Here is a 20,427-nt window from a genome sequence, read left to right on the forward strand (position 1 = left end):
AATAGAATACCAGTCAGTTGTGGGCATGAGCACCATGACTGATCATGAATGAGTGGTAAGTGAAATATGATAGATATTGAACATATATTGATAGCGCTAGTCACAATCTTTAGGGTCTCCCTCGATGAGTCTATGGATTCCTTGGGCAACTCCATAAAGATGAGAAGAATCATTGCAGGAGACCCATTATAAAAAATCTAGTCCTGACACCCTTGCTAACAATATGTGCAGGCCTACAGCAAGAGTACAAATGGAGGCCCATGTGCCAAATGTCTAAATATTTAAAAGTTGGCAAACTGTTAATAAAATATGTTCAGTATATGTTTACAGAAATTCATGATTTTTGTTTCGATTTTAGAGTGAGCCATGACAGTTAACATAATCCATATGCTTTATCCTCTTACCTTGACCATTGTACCTTCAGAATGACAAAATAATTGAAAAATATATCTAAAATTATGGTTTTTATATGACTGAAATTCAACAAATTATCAAAAGGTGACTGAATTTAAATGATTATTATATATGCCTAATTGTTCTGTTGTTGGTCTGGCAATGTTTAGATGAATAATAAACAAATACATGTAATTCATAAATTATATACTTATAACAACTATTGCAATAAGGCTGTTGCATAAACTGGAGAATCTGGGATTGGAATATAAACTATTGATTTGAATAACTGGGTAAACTGATGGGCAAATATCAGAACATGTATATGGGGATGGCATGAATCTATCAGATTTTAGGGGACCAGTGCCATGTCTCACTCAGGGACTATTCCTTAGTCCACTGTTATTCAATCTATACACAAATGATATTTGGAAGGGCATAACAGGACATTCAATTGTGTTTGCTGATGATGCACCCCTGACAGGTATGACAATCAGGGATGCTACCAATATGCAGCATTTATAGGATGATTTGAATAAGCTGGAACACTGAGCAAATGATAATGGCTCTCACTTCAACATTAGTAAGGATAAAATTATACACTTTTGTGTGACAAGACTAAATTGGGGGATTACATTATAAGAAAATGATGAGGCCACCGATCTTGGAGTTATGGTGGATTGGAAGCTGAAGTTCAAAGGTCACACTGAAAAAATTGCAAATACAGCTCAAATGATATTTGCAATATTGAAAAACATTGACATATAAGGATAAGAAGGCCTCTTTATACAGGCCTTGATATGACTGCACCCGGACTACTGCATGCAGATTTCTTCTCCTGGATTCAAAGGAAATAAAGGAGCTGTTGAAAGTGTGTAAAGAAGAGTAACAAAGATGATACCAAGATTATGGAATGTAGATTATGAAGACAGATTGCGAACTTAAGTGGACTGCAGACACTGGTAAACAGGAGAAGATGAATGATATGATAGTCCTATAAACTTCTGAAATAGTGTTACAGGTTATCATCTGATGAAATTTTTTGTTATAGGAAGATGGAAAGAGGAGAAGGTGCATCCTGAGAAGTTAAGTTTGCATGCAGTTGAGAGTTAGATTTTTCTCTTACAGAGCAGTAAGTGAGTGGAACAGTTTGCCTGTTGAAGTAGTCAGTGAATCTGATGTGAATGAGTTTAAAAGAAGGTAGCTTATGATCTAGATCTAATAATAATTATTAGTATTCCATAAAATTAATTTTTCTTGCCTTCATTTCAGAAAGTCACTAATTATGTTCTTATAATGAAGAGTTTAAATACAAAATTAATGACGGAAAATCTCATGTAAAAAGATTTTTTTAATAGTATAATTTTCGCCTGTGTCACAGGCATCTTCAGTGTTAAGCTGAAATTAAAGAATAACTGACAATTCCAAAAAGTCCCACCTAAGTAGCTAGTGTAAGATAACTAAAAAGGTCAATAAAATTAACTTCTTCTTCCTATCATGGAATTTAGGCCATGTGGCCTGTTCCGGTCTCATGCCATCTCTTTCTTGGTCTTCCGATTCTTCTTTTTCCACTTAATTTTGTATCTGTATAATATTTTTGGTGGTCTGTTGTTGTCCATTCGATTTAAATGTTCTAGCCATTTTTGTTTATACTGTCTTATGTAGTGATTAACTGGTTTTATTTTCAGGGATTGTAAGATTTCTTCATTTGTTTTGTGGTCCCACTTGGTATATCCAGCTGTTTTTCTGAGGAACTTCATTTCTGCTGTTTGAATTTGTTTTTCATCTTTCCTTTTCATGGTCCATGTTTCGCTTCCGGATGGCTTAAATATATTATTTATTATGCCATTTACTTTGACAAAGTTTGATATTTTAGTGTCTATGTCTATTTCTTCTTTGTATGATAGATCACATCCCAAGTATCTGAAAGTGTTTACTTGTTCTAGTATTTTATTATCTATCACTATTTTACTTCTTATTGGGTTTTCTCCTTTGAATGCCATTATTTTTGTGTTTTCTTTGGATATTGTCATATTATATTGCTTTAAGATATCATTTAATGATTTTAATGATCTTTGTAAGTCATCTGCTGATGTAGCTAATACTATTTGATCATCTGCAAATAGTAGCGTATCTATCTTCATTTGCAGGGTCATTTGTATACCAAATGGGTTATGCTGTTTCCAGATTGTTATTATTTCATTTATATATATATTCAAAAGCAGAGGTGAGAGGGTCCATCCTTGTCATACCCATCTTGATATATCTTTCTATTCTGAGGTGTGTTCTAATTTAACTGCTATTTTATTTCCTGTATATATTTCTTGAATACATTGTAAAAGTTGGTTTGGTATGTTTAAATCGGTTAATATTTTAAACAATTTTTGTCTACTAATTTTGTCAAAGGCTTTTTCATAATCAATAAACACCATGTGTGTTTCTTTTTGAAATTCTCTTCTCTTTTCTATTAATAATTTTAAAGTAAAAATTGGATCTATGCAGGATCGGCCTTTTTGGAAACGGTTTTGTTCTTCCAGTAATTTGTTTTCTACAATGCTGCTTAGTTTCTCTTTTAATATTCCTGCATATATTTTACATTCTGTATTCAGCAGGCTAATTCCCCTATAATTATTGCAATTGTCTTTATTTCCTTTTTTATAGATTGGGATAACCAGCGCTTTTTTCCAAGAGTTAGGGGTTTTTCCAGACATCCAAACCATATTAAAAAATTTCGTAAGTCTTTCATTAAATTTTTCACCTGCATTTTTGTATAGTTCTATATTTATATTGTCTTCTCCTGGCGTTTTCCTATTTTTCAGTTCTAACATTGTGATATTTTCAATTTGGTCATTCTTCGTCTTATAAAATTTTAATTCATTGTTCTCATCTGTCCAGAGATTTTGGAAATAGGTCACCCATTTTTCTAAATCTATTGTTTGTATTTTTATCTTTTCTTTTATTTCTTTATTCATGTATTTTATTACTTTATAGGTTTTGGGTTGTGGCTTAAATAAATCCTTTTCTAGTTCTGTTACGAAATTGTTCCATCTTTCTCTATGTTTTTTCCTTACTTCTCGTTTTGCAATTGCACTATTTCTTTTATACTCTATTTCTGCTTCTATTGTTTTGGAATTTAGCCATTTCTGGTAACTGTCCTTTTTTGTTTTTATTATATTTTCTATTTCTTTGTTTCAGTCTCGTAGTCCTAGTCCTCTTTTACTAATCCATTTGTGCTTTATTCCTAAGGTTTCTGTTGCTGCTTTTGTGAGAATTTGTTTCAAATTTTCCCATTCATCTTCTATGTCACTTGATTCATGTGTGGTTTCTGTTTTTAAGTTTGTGCATTTTTGATATTGTAGTCTAACTTGAGGATCCTGTAATGAAGAAATTTTGTAGCTTGGCTGGTAAGAATTTTCAATTCTATGTATTTTTAGCCACTTTGGTTTAAAACGAATTTTTGCTGATACCATATAATGATCAGAGTTTAATTCAAAGCCTCAATATGCTCTTACATCTAAAATTAACTCCACTAATTTAAAATTTGCGATAACACAGTCAATTACTGATTTGTATCCTCTGGCTGACCAAGTATATTTATGTATTTCCTTGTGATTAAACATTGAATTCATTATTCTCATATTATTATAAATGACAAAATTGCGCAAACTGCGACCATTTTGATTACATGTATCTTCGCCAAATTTACCTATGTTTGTTTTGTATTTTTTGTTTCCTATTTTGGCATTTAAGTCTCCTGCTCGCAGTAAATAGTCAGTTTTGTTTGTTTTATCTATGGCATTCTGTAATTCTTTATAAAATATATTACTGTCTTCTTCTTTTCCCTCTTCTGGTGCATATGCACCAATTATTGTTATGTGGCCTCTTAATGTCTTGAGTCTAATTTCTATTAGTCTTTCATTCAAATAGTTGTAATATACAATATTGTTCTTTAGGGATTTATGTACCATAATCATTATACCTGCCTTTGCTCTTTCTTCTTTTTTTACCCCACTGTAGATTTGTATATAGTTCTTTGTTTCTTTTGTACCTTTTTGTTTTTTCTTTGTTTCTGTTACTATACATATCTTTATGTTAGCTTGGTTTAGTTGTTTATCAAGTTTATCAATAAAATTAACTAAACAAATAAAATAAAATAAATAATATATACTGATGAGACCTCAATAAAGGTCGAAACCGGTCTGGATAGTGGCCCCTTGCCTTTAATGCATAGCATCATACATCTCCTCATGGAGATGGGCTTACTTTAAGGGTAAATATTAAGAATATCAATCAGAGCTTATTCCACCTTTACCACGAGTTGCACTACTTTGTGGATCACTTAGACTTGCACTACGTGCAGGTGCAAACTTGACTTATTTGTCTGTTTGCTTACTTGGGAAATGGAGTAAAACCAGGTTTAAAATAGCTTGGCATCTTTAACATATATTATACCCAATGTAAAAAACTTTCTACATATATATACATACAATAAAAAGTTAGGAAAGATTAGCGGATTTGTAAAGTACTATCTTCTCCCATAAAGGGGATAGACGTAAACCATCAGATCTGTTTAAGTTAAGAGAGTGGAGTAAAGTTTCACATGTTTCTTTATTAAGCCATTCTATGAGGAACCGACTTTTGTGAAGGACTCTTGTCTTTTCCAATGGACTCTATGTTTGGTTAAGATGGCATGTTCTGCAAGTCCAGACTGTTCAGCTTTAAGGTACTGAATATAAGACTGGTATTCTTCTAGTCGAATAGAGGCAGATCTTCCTGTTTGTCCGAAATAAGATAATCCACAAGAGCAAGGAATCTGGTAAACAACTGGATAATTAAGATGTGGAAGCTTGTCCTAAGGAGAAGGAAGAAAGGTGGAGATTTTTCTGACCAGTCGAAAGGCAACAAAAATATGCAGTGGTTTTAAAACTTTTGCAATATGTTCACTAATGCCGTGTACATAAGGGATAGGAATGCGTGTTATTTCTTCTGTATTTGAAGAGGAAGACATATTAAAACTATTCAAAGCTCTTTTGATGAAGGAATTCTTATATCCATTAGATTATTATTACGGGCGACTCCAGGGAGTCCTTAGACTCATCGAGGGATGCCCTAAACATCATGTCCACACAACTACACGACATTCTCACAGTATCTATCAAATGTCATAGCACCCACAACAGACTCTGGCAGCTTATTCCACTCATTTACCACTCCAAAAGTAAAGAACCCAGCTCACACCCTTGCTAACCACATTCTTGCCCAGCTTCCATTGGTGTCCCCTAGTTCTCCCACCACCAGTGCTGTTCTCAAAAATATCCTCTGAATTAATCCTATAGAAACCCTTTAGCAATTTGAATGTCTCAATCATATCTTCCCCTTTCCACCTATCAACCAATTTCTGCAACCCACAAATCTTCAACAAGACCAAGATATAGGTTGATTGATATGGTACAAAGTGCCTTAGACAATAAAAATATAAGATCTGATAATGTTGGAGTCTTGACAAGTAAGAGACTGATTTGGAGGAAAATTGTAGATAGGAAGTTAGTAATGATGTAATTTTTTTCATGTAGTACTATCATATCCTGTACACCCCTTGAGGGTACATGGCAGGAATATGATGATGATGATGACAAATCTTCAACCTGTTCTCATAAGGTTCATTCTATAGACCTGCTATCCTCTTGGTCACTCGCTTCTGGATCCTCTCCACCTCCTCCCCATCCAGAAGAGACCTAAGTGACCAAATCTTGGCACAGTAGTCGAGATGAGATCTTATCAAGCCTCGGTACAGAGGTACAATAACTTGCTTGTCTCTGCTCGTCAAAGTATTTTTCAACAACTAAGTGAGTTGATGAGCTGATTTAGCTACTTTTGCAATGTACTCCATAAACTTCACCTCCCTATCCACCAACACTCCCAAGTCCCTGGCCTCATCAATCTCCTGGAGTACAGTTCCACCAATGTGGTATACTGCTGCTAATCTTTTCACCCCAAAATGCATAACCTTACATTTTGTCACATTAAATTGACATTCATTCTCCTTAGCCCAGAACTCCAATCTATCCAAGTCGTCCTGCAAGATTTTGACATCTTCTGCATTCATTATTACCCTACTGGCCTCATCAATCTCCTGGAGTACAGTTCCACCAATGTGGTATACCGCTGCTAATCTTTTCACCCCAAAATGCATAATCTTACATTTTGTCACATTAATTCCAATCTATCCAAGTCGTCCTGCAAGATTTTGACATCTTCTGCATTCACTATTACCCTACCCAACTTTGCATCATCAGCGAACAAATGAACTGTTCTTCTTAGATCCTTCCCTATAACGTTAATGAACAAATTAAACAGCAGTGGTCCAAGAACAGAACCCTATGGCACACCACTAGTCACAGGCCATCTTTTGGACTATACTCCTGAATAAACTACTCTCTCATATCTCTCCATCAACCACCCACCTATCCATCTCACCAACCCTATATCCATTCCCATATGTTGCAGTTTACGAATTAGAATTCCATGTGGCATCCTGTCAAATGTCTTAGCCAGGTCCAGCAGTATCACTGTAAACCCATTACCCTTATCCAGTTCAGCCGTCACTGTGTTATAAAACTTGAGCAAGTTACTGAGGCATGATCTATCCTTCACAAAGCCATGCTGTCCCCCATACAGTATCTCATTTTCATCAATCCATTCCTGTATTTTTCCCATGACTACTTTCTCCAAGACCTTGACAACGATTCCTGATATGCTGATCGGTCGGTAATTTGCAACAGTAGTCTTGGAACCTCCTTTATGCAGTGGAACTATTTTCCCCTCTTTCCACACCTTCAGGACTAAACCAGACCCAAGACTCAGATTAAACATGGCCAAGGGCACTGATAATTCTTTAGCCGCTTCACGTAAGACCCATGCCACTATACCATCCAATCACACAGATGTATTTACATTAAGGTTCTGTAATAGACTATTCACCTCCACTTCATTCATCACAATTCCCGTATAAACTAATGGTTCCTTCATTTTTTCAATGTCACCACCTGGATGATATACTCTTGCAAAGTGCTTGCTCAGTAATTCCACTATATCGACTGATTCAGTGACCTTCTTACCCTCGGCATTCCTTAAAATCATTCTGCCGTGTACAGTTTTTTTTTTTTTGCTTGCAGCATATTGAAAGAAGCATGCTGTAAGAGATTGCCTGAAGAACAAAAGGAGTTGGCCCGATGAACCAGTGTTTTAATAGTTCCTGCCTTTTGACTGGGATGGCGATGAGATTCAGCATGGATATAATGGCCAGTATGAGTCTTCTTTCTATAGACTGAGAAATGTAGGTTACCATGTGGTTGGCGAAGAATTAGAAAATCTAAAAAGGCTAACTGCTTATTTGATTCTATTTCAAGGGTAAACTGGATTCTTGGATGAGTGCATTTAACTTAGTGAGAAAATGTTGAAGTTCATCAGAAGAGCCATTCCAAATAGCAAAAATGTCACTGACATATCTGAATGTTGTCAAAGGTACGTTTTACGAAATGTTCCATAAAGAAGTTGGAGATAGCGGGAGTAAGAGGATTGCCCATTGCTGTTCCTTCAATTTGTTGATACAACTTATTTTTAAAGGAAAAATAGCCAGAATGTATTACAAAATTAAATATTGTTACAATGTCTGAAGGAAATTCCTGTTGTAGTAATTCAATACTTTCAGATAAAGGAACATTTGTAAATAAAGAAACAGCATCCAAACTGATCATGATATCAGAAACGTCCAAATGAAGATCTGAAATTTTATTTTTGAAATCTAAAGTATTTTTTATATAAGTATCAGTTCTTCTAGTTGAGGAAGTGAGTAAATTTGATAAAAATTTGGAAATTTTGTAAGTGGGACAACCTATACAATCTACAACTAGCCTCAATGGAATGACTGGTTTATTAACTTTCAGAAGACCATACATTTTTGTTAGGAAAATTTATCGACCTTTTTGGTTATCTTACACTAGCTACTTAGGTGGCGCTTTTTGGAATTGTCAGTTATTGTTTAATTTCAGCTTAACATGTACTGAAGATGCCTGTGACACACAGGCGAAAATTATACTATTAAAAAAATCTTTTTACGTGAGATTTTCCGTCATTAATTTTGCATTTATATGTCTACTCACAGTATTCCCTTACTAAGAGTTAATGAAGACTTTCATATAATTTGTGTTCTACTTGACGGATGCCAAATAAGCCAATCCTTTTTTTTGTCACTGCAGATCTTAATCTTTTATTAATTTCAGTATGAAGAAACTACACTCTACTGAGGCAGTAACAACTGAAATTGTCAAGAAAATTCTTAAAGACATATGAAGAACCATGAATTTTCCATATCATGTTCGAACACTGTAATGGGATCACATATGATAAATTACCATTAATGCGAAAAATATTACAAAATATTTTATCATATAAATTGCTGTTACTGATATCCCAATTTTCACTATCTCTTAATCAATATCTAGATCTATCTAGTGTTTCTTAAGGTCCTCTTCTTTCAAATTCTTTAATGCTAAGATATTATAAAGAAAACAAAAAAATAATAGTTTAGTCTCTGTAGGAATTAGTTTTGGGATTACTTCTAAGTGAATATTCTTCTTTATAGTAATGCAAACATTTTCATTTCGTTGTTCTAATTTCATTATATTTTATTGGAAAGTCACTTCTGTTGTATATTTCACATGCAGTTTCTTTTGATTTAGAAAAGCATTTTCTATAATTTTTAAAAAATATTTTCAGGCCATGTAAAAGTTAAATATCCAAACTTAGATCCATTAGATTTTTTAAAGCTTCTGATAATGTTATGAGAGGAAGCAACAGATCCTACCAAATAACTCTGGATAGCACAAATTCAAAATTAATTTAATTTTCCACAAAGACTACAATTTGCTCTTTATTTGAGGATTATCTGTTGTTTCACTTAACTCTTCTAATTCATCTCGAATATTATTTACATTAAATATAACGGCTTTAATAGCATTTAGTGAGCATTCTAATCATTATGTCCGAGAGCGATGATGTGTTTCATCAAAATGTTCCATTTTTGGGCAGATCCAGAAAATATCATGTACATGTAGTTCCCGCCTTTACAAATTAATTGGTTCCTAGCAATCATTCATAAATTGGGATACTATTTGCCTTAGAAATGATACTATAAGTGAGAGTTACATTCATAAGAAGGAATATATAAAATGAATATTAAATGATAAGAAAATACTTGACTGGCCAAAGATTTACATATTTAAAAAATAACATAAGAAAAATTTTAAATTAAAAGAGATTTAAAAAAATAAATAAATAATTAGCCCATTTCTATATAACCAGAAGAATCAGCAGCCATCAAGGTAGTATGAGATATATTACGAAGCTTCGGTGCATCTTTTTTTTTTCTTTTTTTTCAAAGAAGACCTCTAGTGCCATCTGCTTCATTGACTTTCGCTTCTTTTTGTTTAAAATAGCTCAATAGCAAGCAGAAGCATTATTCATTTTGCAAGAAAATTTACTAAATTGTTCAAAGCCTGAATCTTGTGATTCAAACATTACTTGAGCATTTTTGAGAAGTTTAAATGCTTCTTCTAGGCCTTTTAAAGTGAAAAACCAAGTTGGAGCTTTATATTCATTATCTTCTTCATTTCTTTCTTTCCTCTAATTTAAGGAAATAATTGGGTGAGAGTTCCATAATGTGAGACTGAAGCAAACTCATTAACATCACCTTCCAAAACTTCCATTTTCAACTTGTTAGCCATACCACAAGTAGCAATAAAATATCAATTGAAAAAGGTGTATCACAAGGAGACTATCACCCAAAATCTTTACAGCAGTCCTTCAAGAAATATTTATTAATATAAACTAGACAAACCTTGGCATAAAAATTAATAACAGAAAACTTAACACATCTAAGATATGCAGATGATATCGTAATTTTTGCAAACACTCCAGAAGACCTTAATATAATGATAGAAGACCTATATCATGAAAGCAGAAAAGTCAGTCTAAAAATAAACAGAGAAAAAACTAAAATCATGTTTAAATCATTTTGTAACACCAAAAAATATAATAATAGAAAACAATTTCTTGGAAAGAGTTTCTTCATATACATACTTAGGTCATCTCATTGATCTAAACTGTGGATTCCAAAAGGAAATAAATAGGAGAGTTCGACTTGCCTGAGACGCATTCAAAAAATTGAAAAGCATTTTTCAAAACAATGATGTCCCACTCTGTTTAAAAAGGAAGGCATTTAACCAGTGTATACTTCCATTCATCACATATGGTTGTGAAACTTGGTCACTAACAAAAGCACTGGCAAATAAACTAACAACTCAAAGAAAAATAGAGATTGATGCTAGGCATCACATTAAAAGATAAGAAGCGAAACACCTGGATAAGAAGCCAGACTGACATCATTCTTCACCATAAGCGACTAAAATGAAAATGGGCTGGACATCTATCTAGAAGAGAAGATGACAATGGATCACCATACTAATGAACTGGATTCCAAAAGAGGAGAAACGAGGCCAAGGACATCCTAAAAGAAGGTGGAGTTATGAACTGTCAAATTTTGTTAGGAAAAATTGGTCAACCATTGCCAAGAACAGAGAAAGGTGGAAAAAATTGGAGGAGGCCTTCATCCAGCAGTGGACAGAAAATGGTTGAAGAGAAGAAGCCATACCTAAATATGACTAACCAGTTACAAATGGAAGTTTGGAAGGTGAGGTTAATGAGTTACTTCAATCTCACACTATGGAACTCTCACCCAATCTAAGATCGCTTGAGTTTCAGAATTCACAATCTTTGTTTGGTTTTCAAAGCCTTCGAAATTATCATTAAACTGAGGATAAAGTTTATGCCATACTTCTTTCATAGTTTTTTCGGAAACTTTATGCCAGGCACTCTGCATTACCTGAACTGAACTTAAAATGAATCTTTTCCAAAACTCTAGAAAAGTTTCCATCTTTATCAGTTGCTTCTATTAACATTCCAAGGCTTGGGAATGACTGAAGCTTGTTCTAGCTGTTCATTACGTCATTACATACTGCGTAATTCCCTATACATGCCCTAATCGCCTTTGCTGCACACAATTTATAATAAAAAATTTTTAACCAACAAATTCATAAAGCAGGAATTCGTAAAGTGAGAACTAATCTTTGAATTATAACAAAGAATATCATTGCTATTGGTGGTTGACACCATGTCTCTTAATCTCATATTCAAACTATGCACCATACATGGCAGAAAGTTAACTCAAAATCTCTACTTAATCCAACAGATGTAAAACCAATGAAATACTCAGAAGTTTTTCCACTTGGCATCTTTAATTTATACTATAAATTAAAGATGCCAAGAAATTATGTTCTTGATTTAATCCTTTATCCAACTGCAAGCAAAGTTTGCACCTCAAGTCTTGGTACTTCTGGGTCTAGCTTCCACCGATGAGACCTCAATAAAGGTCGAAACGGGTCTAGGTAGTGACCCTTCCCATAATGCACAGCATTATACATGTCCGTAAGGATATGTGCTTTGCATTATGGGATACTAAGGAAAGTGATGTGAAGTCATTAGCCTCTATATATGAGTTGTCCACTCCTGAAGTTACTGCAGGTGCAAACTTTGTTTGCTTATATTTAGATAAAGTATTATACTATTAAATATAATTTCTTGGCATCTTTAATTTACAATGAAATACATTGATTTTGACTTCCTGGTTTTCTTCATTTGGTAGTTCAATAATATTATAATAAATGTCAACATGATTTTTGTTCCTGGTACAATCTTTTTTTTTTTTTTTTTTGATTACCCAATGTAGCTCCCCCATAGTTCAGATTCTGTATAAACCTATCATTATTAGGTTTTTTTCTGATAGTAGATTACATAGTTATTTTCCTGGTAGTGTTGGGACGTATCCAGGAGGTTTTCAGTAAATGATTAGCCATTGGTGTGGAGTTATCTCTGGTGGTTTTATGTTGTTGGTTCTGCCTCATCTAATTTTCTCTGAAGTGACTAGCTTTTCCAGCTAGTTTTGGTTTTCAGTAAATGATTAGCCATTTGGTGTGGAGTTATCTCTGGTGGTTTGTATGTTGTTGGTTCTGCCTCACCTAATTTTCTCTGAAGTGACCAGCTTTTCCAGTTAGTTTTGGTGAAGTCAAGTTCATGGATGGTAGATCCATCTATCCTTTCTGTTTTTGTCGAGCACTGCTATGAGCTCCTTAGCAGTTGGGTCTTCAGTTTCTTCATATTTGGCTAAAAGTTTCCGTTTCCTTGCTCCAGCATGGGATATACTGTTTTCTGTAGCCTCTGGGAATAGAGGCTTTGGCTGCAGTTTTGATTACTTTAACAAATCTGGGGTAGCTATTAAGGGCGGGCAGTATTGCTATAATGATTTGTTCAGCTTGTTTCTCAAATACATTCCAGTTGGATCTGCAAAGGTTCCATCTAGCAATTGCTGTGCCACCGATGAATTCGGATTGATGTGCATGTCTCTATTAGTGTAGGACAGTGCTGGCTGTCAGAGAATCTGTTGAGGATGGTATTTTGGTTGTTGGAAGAGGGTGGTCTTCAGAGCCTTTAGAGACTATGCACAGATCTGGAGTGAAGATTCTGTTCCATACTTAGTCCTATGTTTAAGGAACAGATCTTGAGAGAGCGTTGTTTAGGGGACTGTAACTTATTTTTCGTAGCTTGCCCTACTCCCCCAAACAAGCAATGCAATCCTTGTCATTCCTGGCGATGATTCAAGCCAGCATGGAGTTTTGTGTATTTTATCATTAATCATTATTTTAATTTCGGTTGCGTATCTTAACATATTACAGATCTTCAAGAATCTAACTGCAATTTGCATGATGATTCCATGATAAAAAGAGAGCTTGAAAGGATTCTGATGAAATTGTATTTCCCTAGAGCTGAGAAGGTTGTCAGCAATGCTGTGGGGATGCAGAGAGGAAAGATGAAAGAGAATCTAGTAGGTGACAGGTCTTCAAGAATCTAACCAAATTAAATAATTGCAACAATGCATTTGATGTGTAAACAAATAATAAAAATACTAAATGTATGAAAACAGAGCAAGGAAATGGTAAATGAAGTGCATTCTCATTTGAAAACCTACAGAACAAGTGAAACATTCTGGCTATTTAAACAACAGTTTTCATGTCTAACTTGTCCACTTCACGGAAAACAGATCTATATGATGGTAAGTCAATGAACTGAATTATACTGAAGCAAATGAAAAATCAGCCAAAAATGATCAAACAACATGTTTAATCATTTCAATATTTCATCACAGTCACAGAGACATCTTCAGGAATACAATGTTAAAATTGTAATAACACACACAAAAATACACAAGAAACAATAAGTAGAAGAAATGAGATTAGAATAAAGACTGAAGTCTTATGAGGGGATGCCTTCTATGGGTGCTGTTGGCCAGCCTTAGATGTTGGGCAGGAGGTCTAAGAATTAAAGTTTCCCAAATTTTGGGAATTTTAATACAACCATGTTTAATAAAATTAGGCTGATTTTTCTGGTACACTTTCTTAAAAGTCTTTCATCTTTGTATTTGCATGGAGCATGGTGATTTTCTTCCATTTGATTCTGTACACAATATCTAAAGCACAGTCTGCTATACCTGACTGACCACAATTAGTGGCATATGTATTTTTTGTGTTCTTCTGGGCAGATTTCCCAAGTATGATGATAACGTGATAAGTTGCAAGAACAGGGAATCTTGTTAACACCTGGAATAGAGAGAGGAGGAAGTGGATCCTTAGGAGAGCAGAGAAGGGAAGCCAGCTTCAAAAGAGATTTGAAAACAGGGCAGAGATTGTATTTCTTCAAAAGTTCAGGCCAGTTTTTCTGAAGTGACCCAGATATAGGGAACAATAATGGCACTACTGTAGTCTTTCGGTTGAGAAGGATATGAGGAGGTGGAAGGGACAAATAATTTGAGAATATTTTCAATATATCTTTTCAATACATCATCAATATATCTTAACCAAACAGAAGGTTTCAGATTGGCAGTATTTAAAAGAAAACTTAGGGAATTAGTAATAAATGCATAAAGAAATAAATAAAATAAATCCTGCAGGTTGACACAGGACATCTGGTATGCTGTGTTACTTGGACTCTTGGTTTCCATAATCAGGAAATTTTTACCAAGATAAATAAAAAGTGAAATAAAAAGATGAAGATGGAAATGGATTAGACATGTACTGAGAATGGAAAGAGAATAGATTCTAAGGGGTAACTTTGACATGGTTCATAGAAGAAAAAAGGAAAAGAGGAAGGCCTAAACTGTCCCTGTCAGGTGTCTTCTCCCTCCAAGAGATTGACTGCCATGTGTCTCTACCATGTCCTATTCTGCACCTCTCTGCTGCATTCCTCATATGAGTGAGTGAGTGAGTGAGAGAGAGAGAGAGAGAGAGAGAGAGAGAGAGAGAGAGAGAGAGAGAGAGAGAGAGAGAGAGAGAGAAATACAGTCTTCTATATTTTTCATCCACTCCAGTCTTTGTCTTCCTCTCCTTCTCTTTCCCCTCAACAGTTCCTTCGAGAGGTGTCCTTTGTAGGCAATTAGGTCTCAGAATATGTCTGAAACAGCTGACTTTTCTTTTTAATATCTTTTATCAGGCTCCTGTTTACACCTACCATCTCTAGTACCTCTTCATTTGTCTTTTTGTTCTTCCATCATATTCTCATAATTCTTTGCAGCATCCACATTTCAAAGGCCTCCAGTTTTTTCACATTCAGATTGGAGAGTGGCAATGTCTTTACTCCCTATAATAATATGGACCATAGGAAACATTTAGAGATTCCTAGTCTTGTTTTCAGATTTAATTCTCTAGATCAGTAGATTTTTCATATTGTTTGAAAGTTGATCTTACAATTTCAATCCTTTTTCTAATTTCATCTTCTGTCCTGCTCTGTGATCAAGTGTCTGAAGTATAACTCATAAATATAAATGAATGAACATTATTAGTTTATGACACCAGTCATGACTCAAAATGAAATAAAAGTTTATTTATGACTCAAAATAAAATAAAAGTATATTTATAACTGCATTCTTCATGTGAATAAAAAGTAACCATTCAAATTCTCAGAGATATTTTCATGAACATTGAAATTATCATGATTTTTATCTTTTTAAATATTTTAAAAAAAGGATTGAAATTGTAAGATCAACTTTCAAACAATATGAAAAATCTACTGATCTAGAGAATTAAATCTGAAAACAAGACTAGGAATCTCCAAATGTTTTCTATGGTCCATATTATTATTAGCGCCTCCGTAGCGCAATTGGAAGAACGACAGTACATTGCGCCCTTCGATTGGAATAGGCCTAAGTTCAATTCTCGTCGCGACGGGAGGAATCTTTATCTGGTCGATTTCAATCGATGGTGAGTTAGCCGATCTCATACGGAGGTAGCAGGGTTTTTTTCTCCCGGAAACTCGGGTTTTTCATCCCGCATACATACAAATCGGCCCTTCAGAACACACGCAATTTACAGACAAAAAATACTAGTTGTGGTGGTGTTGGAGGTGGGCGGTAGATGGCGTTGATTCGTAGTAGAGGTAAGGTGTAGAGATAGTTGAAGATGTCCTCCCACGATGAGTCTTCGGACTCCTTGGAGGTATCAGGAATAATAATAAAGTTGAAACTGAGGCCATACTATTCGCTATACTTGAGGGTTTCATCTAGAAGAACCATGTCATCTGCATATCTCAGGTTATTAATATTTCTGACCCCTATAGTGATTCCTTTGAGGTTACTAATTTTATTAAATATTTCTTGTGTACAGGTTAAAGAGAAATGGAGACAAGACACAGCCTTGTCTCATACCTTTCTGAACTGGGAATTCTTTTGAGGTCTCTCTATTTATTCTCAAAGATGCAGTCTGTTCCTAGTAAAGATTAGTTATTAGCCTAATGTCTTTTGCGTCCATGCCTATTTTTGAAAGGATTTCAGGCCTAAACTAACTTGGCAGAAAATGAGAGAAAAAGAAAGGGGAATGGTTGGTTGGAAGAACAGCAGAATTAGCTACAAAATACAGAGTTAACTGGATGAGACGGATCTCAGCCTTAAATAGCACAGAGAATAAGGCAGGTATATATATATATATATATATATCATAAGACCAAACTATTGCCAAAGACACTCACTAATTCAAGAACAAAATCTTGTTGGTATCAAGTCATTTCACAATATATATTTTTTATTTTATTTATTTATTTATTTATTTTGCAGTAATATAAATGAATGAACATTATTAATTTATGGCACCAGTCATGACTCAAAATGAAATAAAAGTATATTTATAACTACATTCTTCATGTGAACAGAAAGTAACCATTCAAATTCTCAGATATTTTCATTTAAAAACAAAACATTTAAAGTTAAAGAATCAACTGATTCATGTTTAAAATAAATAGTTTTAAAAATTTTTGAAGCTTACAAACATTACAGCTCCTAAAAATGAATCCAGATCAACTGTCTCCACTATTTCTCCCATATTGGCTGTAATTATCCCAACAGCCAATTTCCCCCAACTGGTTATTGGAATAATTAAATAGTTGAAATTATAGCTAAGAAGGCCAGTATATTATATCTGCTAAATATATGTGTATGTGTGTTCTCTAGCTGTCTTATCTGCTTTGTAGAGGGGAAGAGGAGAACAGGATCCAGGTTCTCAACAAGAAAAATTCTGCAATCTCCATAAGAGACTTCCACTACAACTGAAAAACAATGACAGATTCTTACAGGGGAAAACTTCATTCATAGAATTTTCACCTATCAAACTGTATGTTAATGCAAAAAGTGGAATAAAGGCACAAAGAAGCATCAAACAATGCAGCCATAAAATCATTAATTTAACAGAAGCTGTATGGAATAATAAGTCCTAATACAATGCAGTTAAAAACAAAAGCCCTTAGATAAGGTTGGTCGATTGGTAGAGCCTTTGCTACTACTAATGGTTCACGCAAAAAGTTAAACAAGTTTGAGCACAGTTAGTAGTTGGAAGGGGTTCAATCGTTCGATACTGTTGGCACACTCTCCCTCGAAGAGTTTTTGGACTCCCTGGAGGTGTCACATAATAATAATAATAAGCATTGTTAACTGGGATAAATGCAGTTCATCAGAATTTTGATTTTAATATTATTATTATTATTATTATTATTTGTCACCTCCAGGGAGTTCAAAGACTCATCGAGGGAGGGCATCTACTCTACAACTCTGCTTCCACCACTCACAATCCACCAACTGACCGCAATTACACCAACGCCATCTACTGCCAACCACCACCACCACCACCACTAATATTACCACACACAATCACAAATATCCATGCCCATGGTGGGATTCGAACCTGCAGCCTCTTGACTGGAGAGCTGACAAGCTAACCACTTGGCCAGCCAGGCTGGCAATATATATATATATAGTGACTTCACACACACAAAAGGACATGAAACCTACACAGTCCTGCCATACATACATACTGTTACAACTTCTGCATAGGCCTGTGCTGCACACAGAATTGTGTTAGCCTAGCTAAATTAGTCACACTGTGCACAGCCAACATTCACATGTTTATCAGTACAAGAGAGTTGTCTAGTTGTATGAGTTCACATGCAGTGGAGAGATTATGAGAACATGTAGCTGTAATAGCACTTAACAAGGTTGGAATGCAGCCACCTGTTATTTTCAACATGCTAAAACCACTCAGAATCAGGAGGATATTTGTGTTTATCTGGACTATTAAACTGTTATAATGATACAGAAAACATAACTGACTGCCAAAGACCAGGTCGACCACACTGTGTTAGGATGCATCAGCTTCTGAGGGCTATGCAGGCATATCTCTGCTGTAATCCTGTGAGAATGCAAAAAGTGATGTCGCGAGAGATGAACATTTCACAGAGAATGATATGACATGTATTAACTGATGACCTGGGATCATTCTACTAGTGTATCAGACGTGCTGAAACCTATGGTACAACTCCTGAACAGCACCTCTGGAGCTGCCCCAGTTAATCACACTCAAAGAGCTGTATTCAATAAATTAAAGTAGAAAACAGCTAAATGAAGTTTTCCTTTCTTTCATGTAATAAATCATTTGAGATATACATATGTACCGATTGTGATTTAGCTTTTAAATTTTGTACTTTATCATGGACTTAATAAAAATATTATAACTGGTACAAAATTATTTTTCACTGGCACTTCTTTGCAACTTCTTTTTTTTTTTTTTGGAAATTTTTTTATTTATTGGAAAGTTAATAGTGCTTATTATATTAGATTTATGGCATCAACTACCATTCTGAGTTGTTGAACAGTTGATGAAATAAACGTTATCTGATTACCATAATACTACTGGTCCTTAAATTTTTGAATGCGTTTATTTATTACTATGAACCTTTCAGTATATACATTTCAGAAGGATTTTATACAGCTCGAGTAATCTCATTTGGCGAAAACACTAATGGCCAAATGAGAAAGGTGGGGGGGGGGAGGCGTTTACAGTACCTGCTGAGAACTAAGGGCAAGTTACATCCCTCTAGTTATAAAATTAGCTATATAAAATAAATTAACAGTATTTCATCGACAAAGAGTTAAAATGAATGAGATTGCAAGAAATGAAGTTGTTAGAGAAGAAACCTGAAACGTGATGCGGGGGATCAGGAAAATAAAAGTGGCAAAGTAATCAATAAATTCGATGCACGATTTTTCAAATTACAGTTATTGAAACAGCAATAGGTGATTCAACGCACAATTTAACAACAAACTCTGGGCAACCTACTAAAAAAACAGCAAAAAATAATTTATTCGTGAAACATTACAGAGCACAAATTCATTCTACTGATACAAATAACACATTTTCAAGATGCATAGCTAAGTTCAGGTTGCATACTGATAAATTAAAACAGTGTCAAAATACTGATTAACCAGATGAAACGTAATGTAATAATAAAATTACATGTAATCTTGTAGTGGGAAAGATATTCAACCTCTGATCGATCCAGTTTTGATTCAATCAGCTAGTTACGCTAAAACTCACCTCCGAGAAATTTCCTCCACAGTATTTTTGAGCCTGAGGAATGTGAAAGATTTCATCCATATAAGGATTGGGTTGCATTTTATAAGTGATGTAGAAAATCCACAGTGAAATACCAACATATATCGACAGTACTAAGGTAAACAGAATCACGTGTTGGTGCCCCATAACCGCCATTATTAGACGCTTAACCCGTTTCAACAGCTTCTCCAAAGTACATTTTGCTTTTACTTTTTTTTTTTTTTTTTTTTAATTCTCTCAATCTCTTTTTCTTCCTAGGTAATAGCACCACTACCACCTAGTCTGGAATGGAAACAACTTTACCTTACCTGTTTTATCTAATCTACGTTGTGAGTCTAGTTTAAGAGTCAATATAACATAATATAAAGTTTACATTATTATTAATCTCCTATCAACAATTTTCCTCCAAATCAGTTTATTATTAGTGAACACTCCAATATTCTCATATCTAACATTTCGTGCTTCTAAGGCACTGCAGACCGAATTAATTCTCCTACTCCTTGACAAAGGATAGCAAAACATTTGTTTTGCTATCCTTTCTTCACCCATTCTATTTAAGTGGCCATACCACCTTGTATCAACTCTACTGACACACTCTTGAATGCTAATAATGTCAAGTTCCTTTCTAATAACTTCGTTTTTAATATGATTCTAACATTGATACCATTGGTTCACTTCCATAATTTTTCGCAGAACCATCATCTATCTACGATCTGTAGTCTTTGATCAAGTACTTTATTTCTAATCCAACTCTCAGATTCATAATTTAATACTAGTTTAAACATTGTTTCGTATACTGCTAGTTTGGAGTTTTGGCTAATTCCTCTCTTATTCCATATAAATTTATTCAGCTGGCTATCCACCATACAGCTTTAATTATTCTGTTGTCTATTTCTAGAGTTATCCTACCATCCTCACTAAAAACTGTGCCTTA

At 34.5% G+C, this 20,427-nt stretch overlaps 1 protein-coding gene across 1 annotated transcript in view; it reads right to left on the reverse strand.

Moving 5' to 3' along the window:
• The window catches only part of Alg10 (alpha-1,2-glucosyltransferase Alg10), a 96,059-nt gene extending 76,419 nt beyond the window's left edge, over positions 1-19,640 (reverse strand). The window contains exon 1 of the mRNA XM_090415204.1: positions 19,476-19,640. Coding sequence (XP_090271330.1) covers positions 19,476-19,640 — 165 coding nt within the window. The remainder of the gene's footprint in view (positions 1-19,475) is intronic.
• Between the last annotated feature and the right edge of the window lie 787 nt (positions 19,641-20,427).

This window comes from Typopeltis vanoorti, chromosome 1, assembly GCF_054136105.1.
Source record: "Typopeltis vanoorti isolate ZY-2024b chromosome 1, IOZ_Tvanoo_1.0, whole genome shotgun sequence".
Lineage (NCBI taxonomy): Eukaryota > Metazoa > Arthropoda > Arachnida > Uropygi > Thelyphonidae > Typopeltis > Typopeltis vanoorti.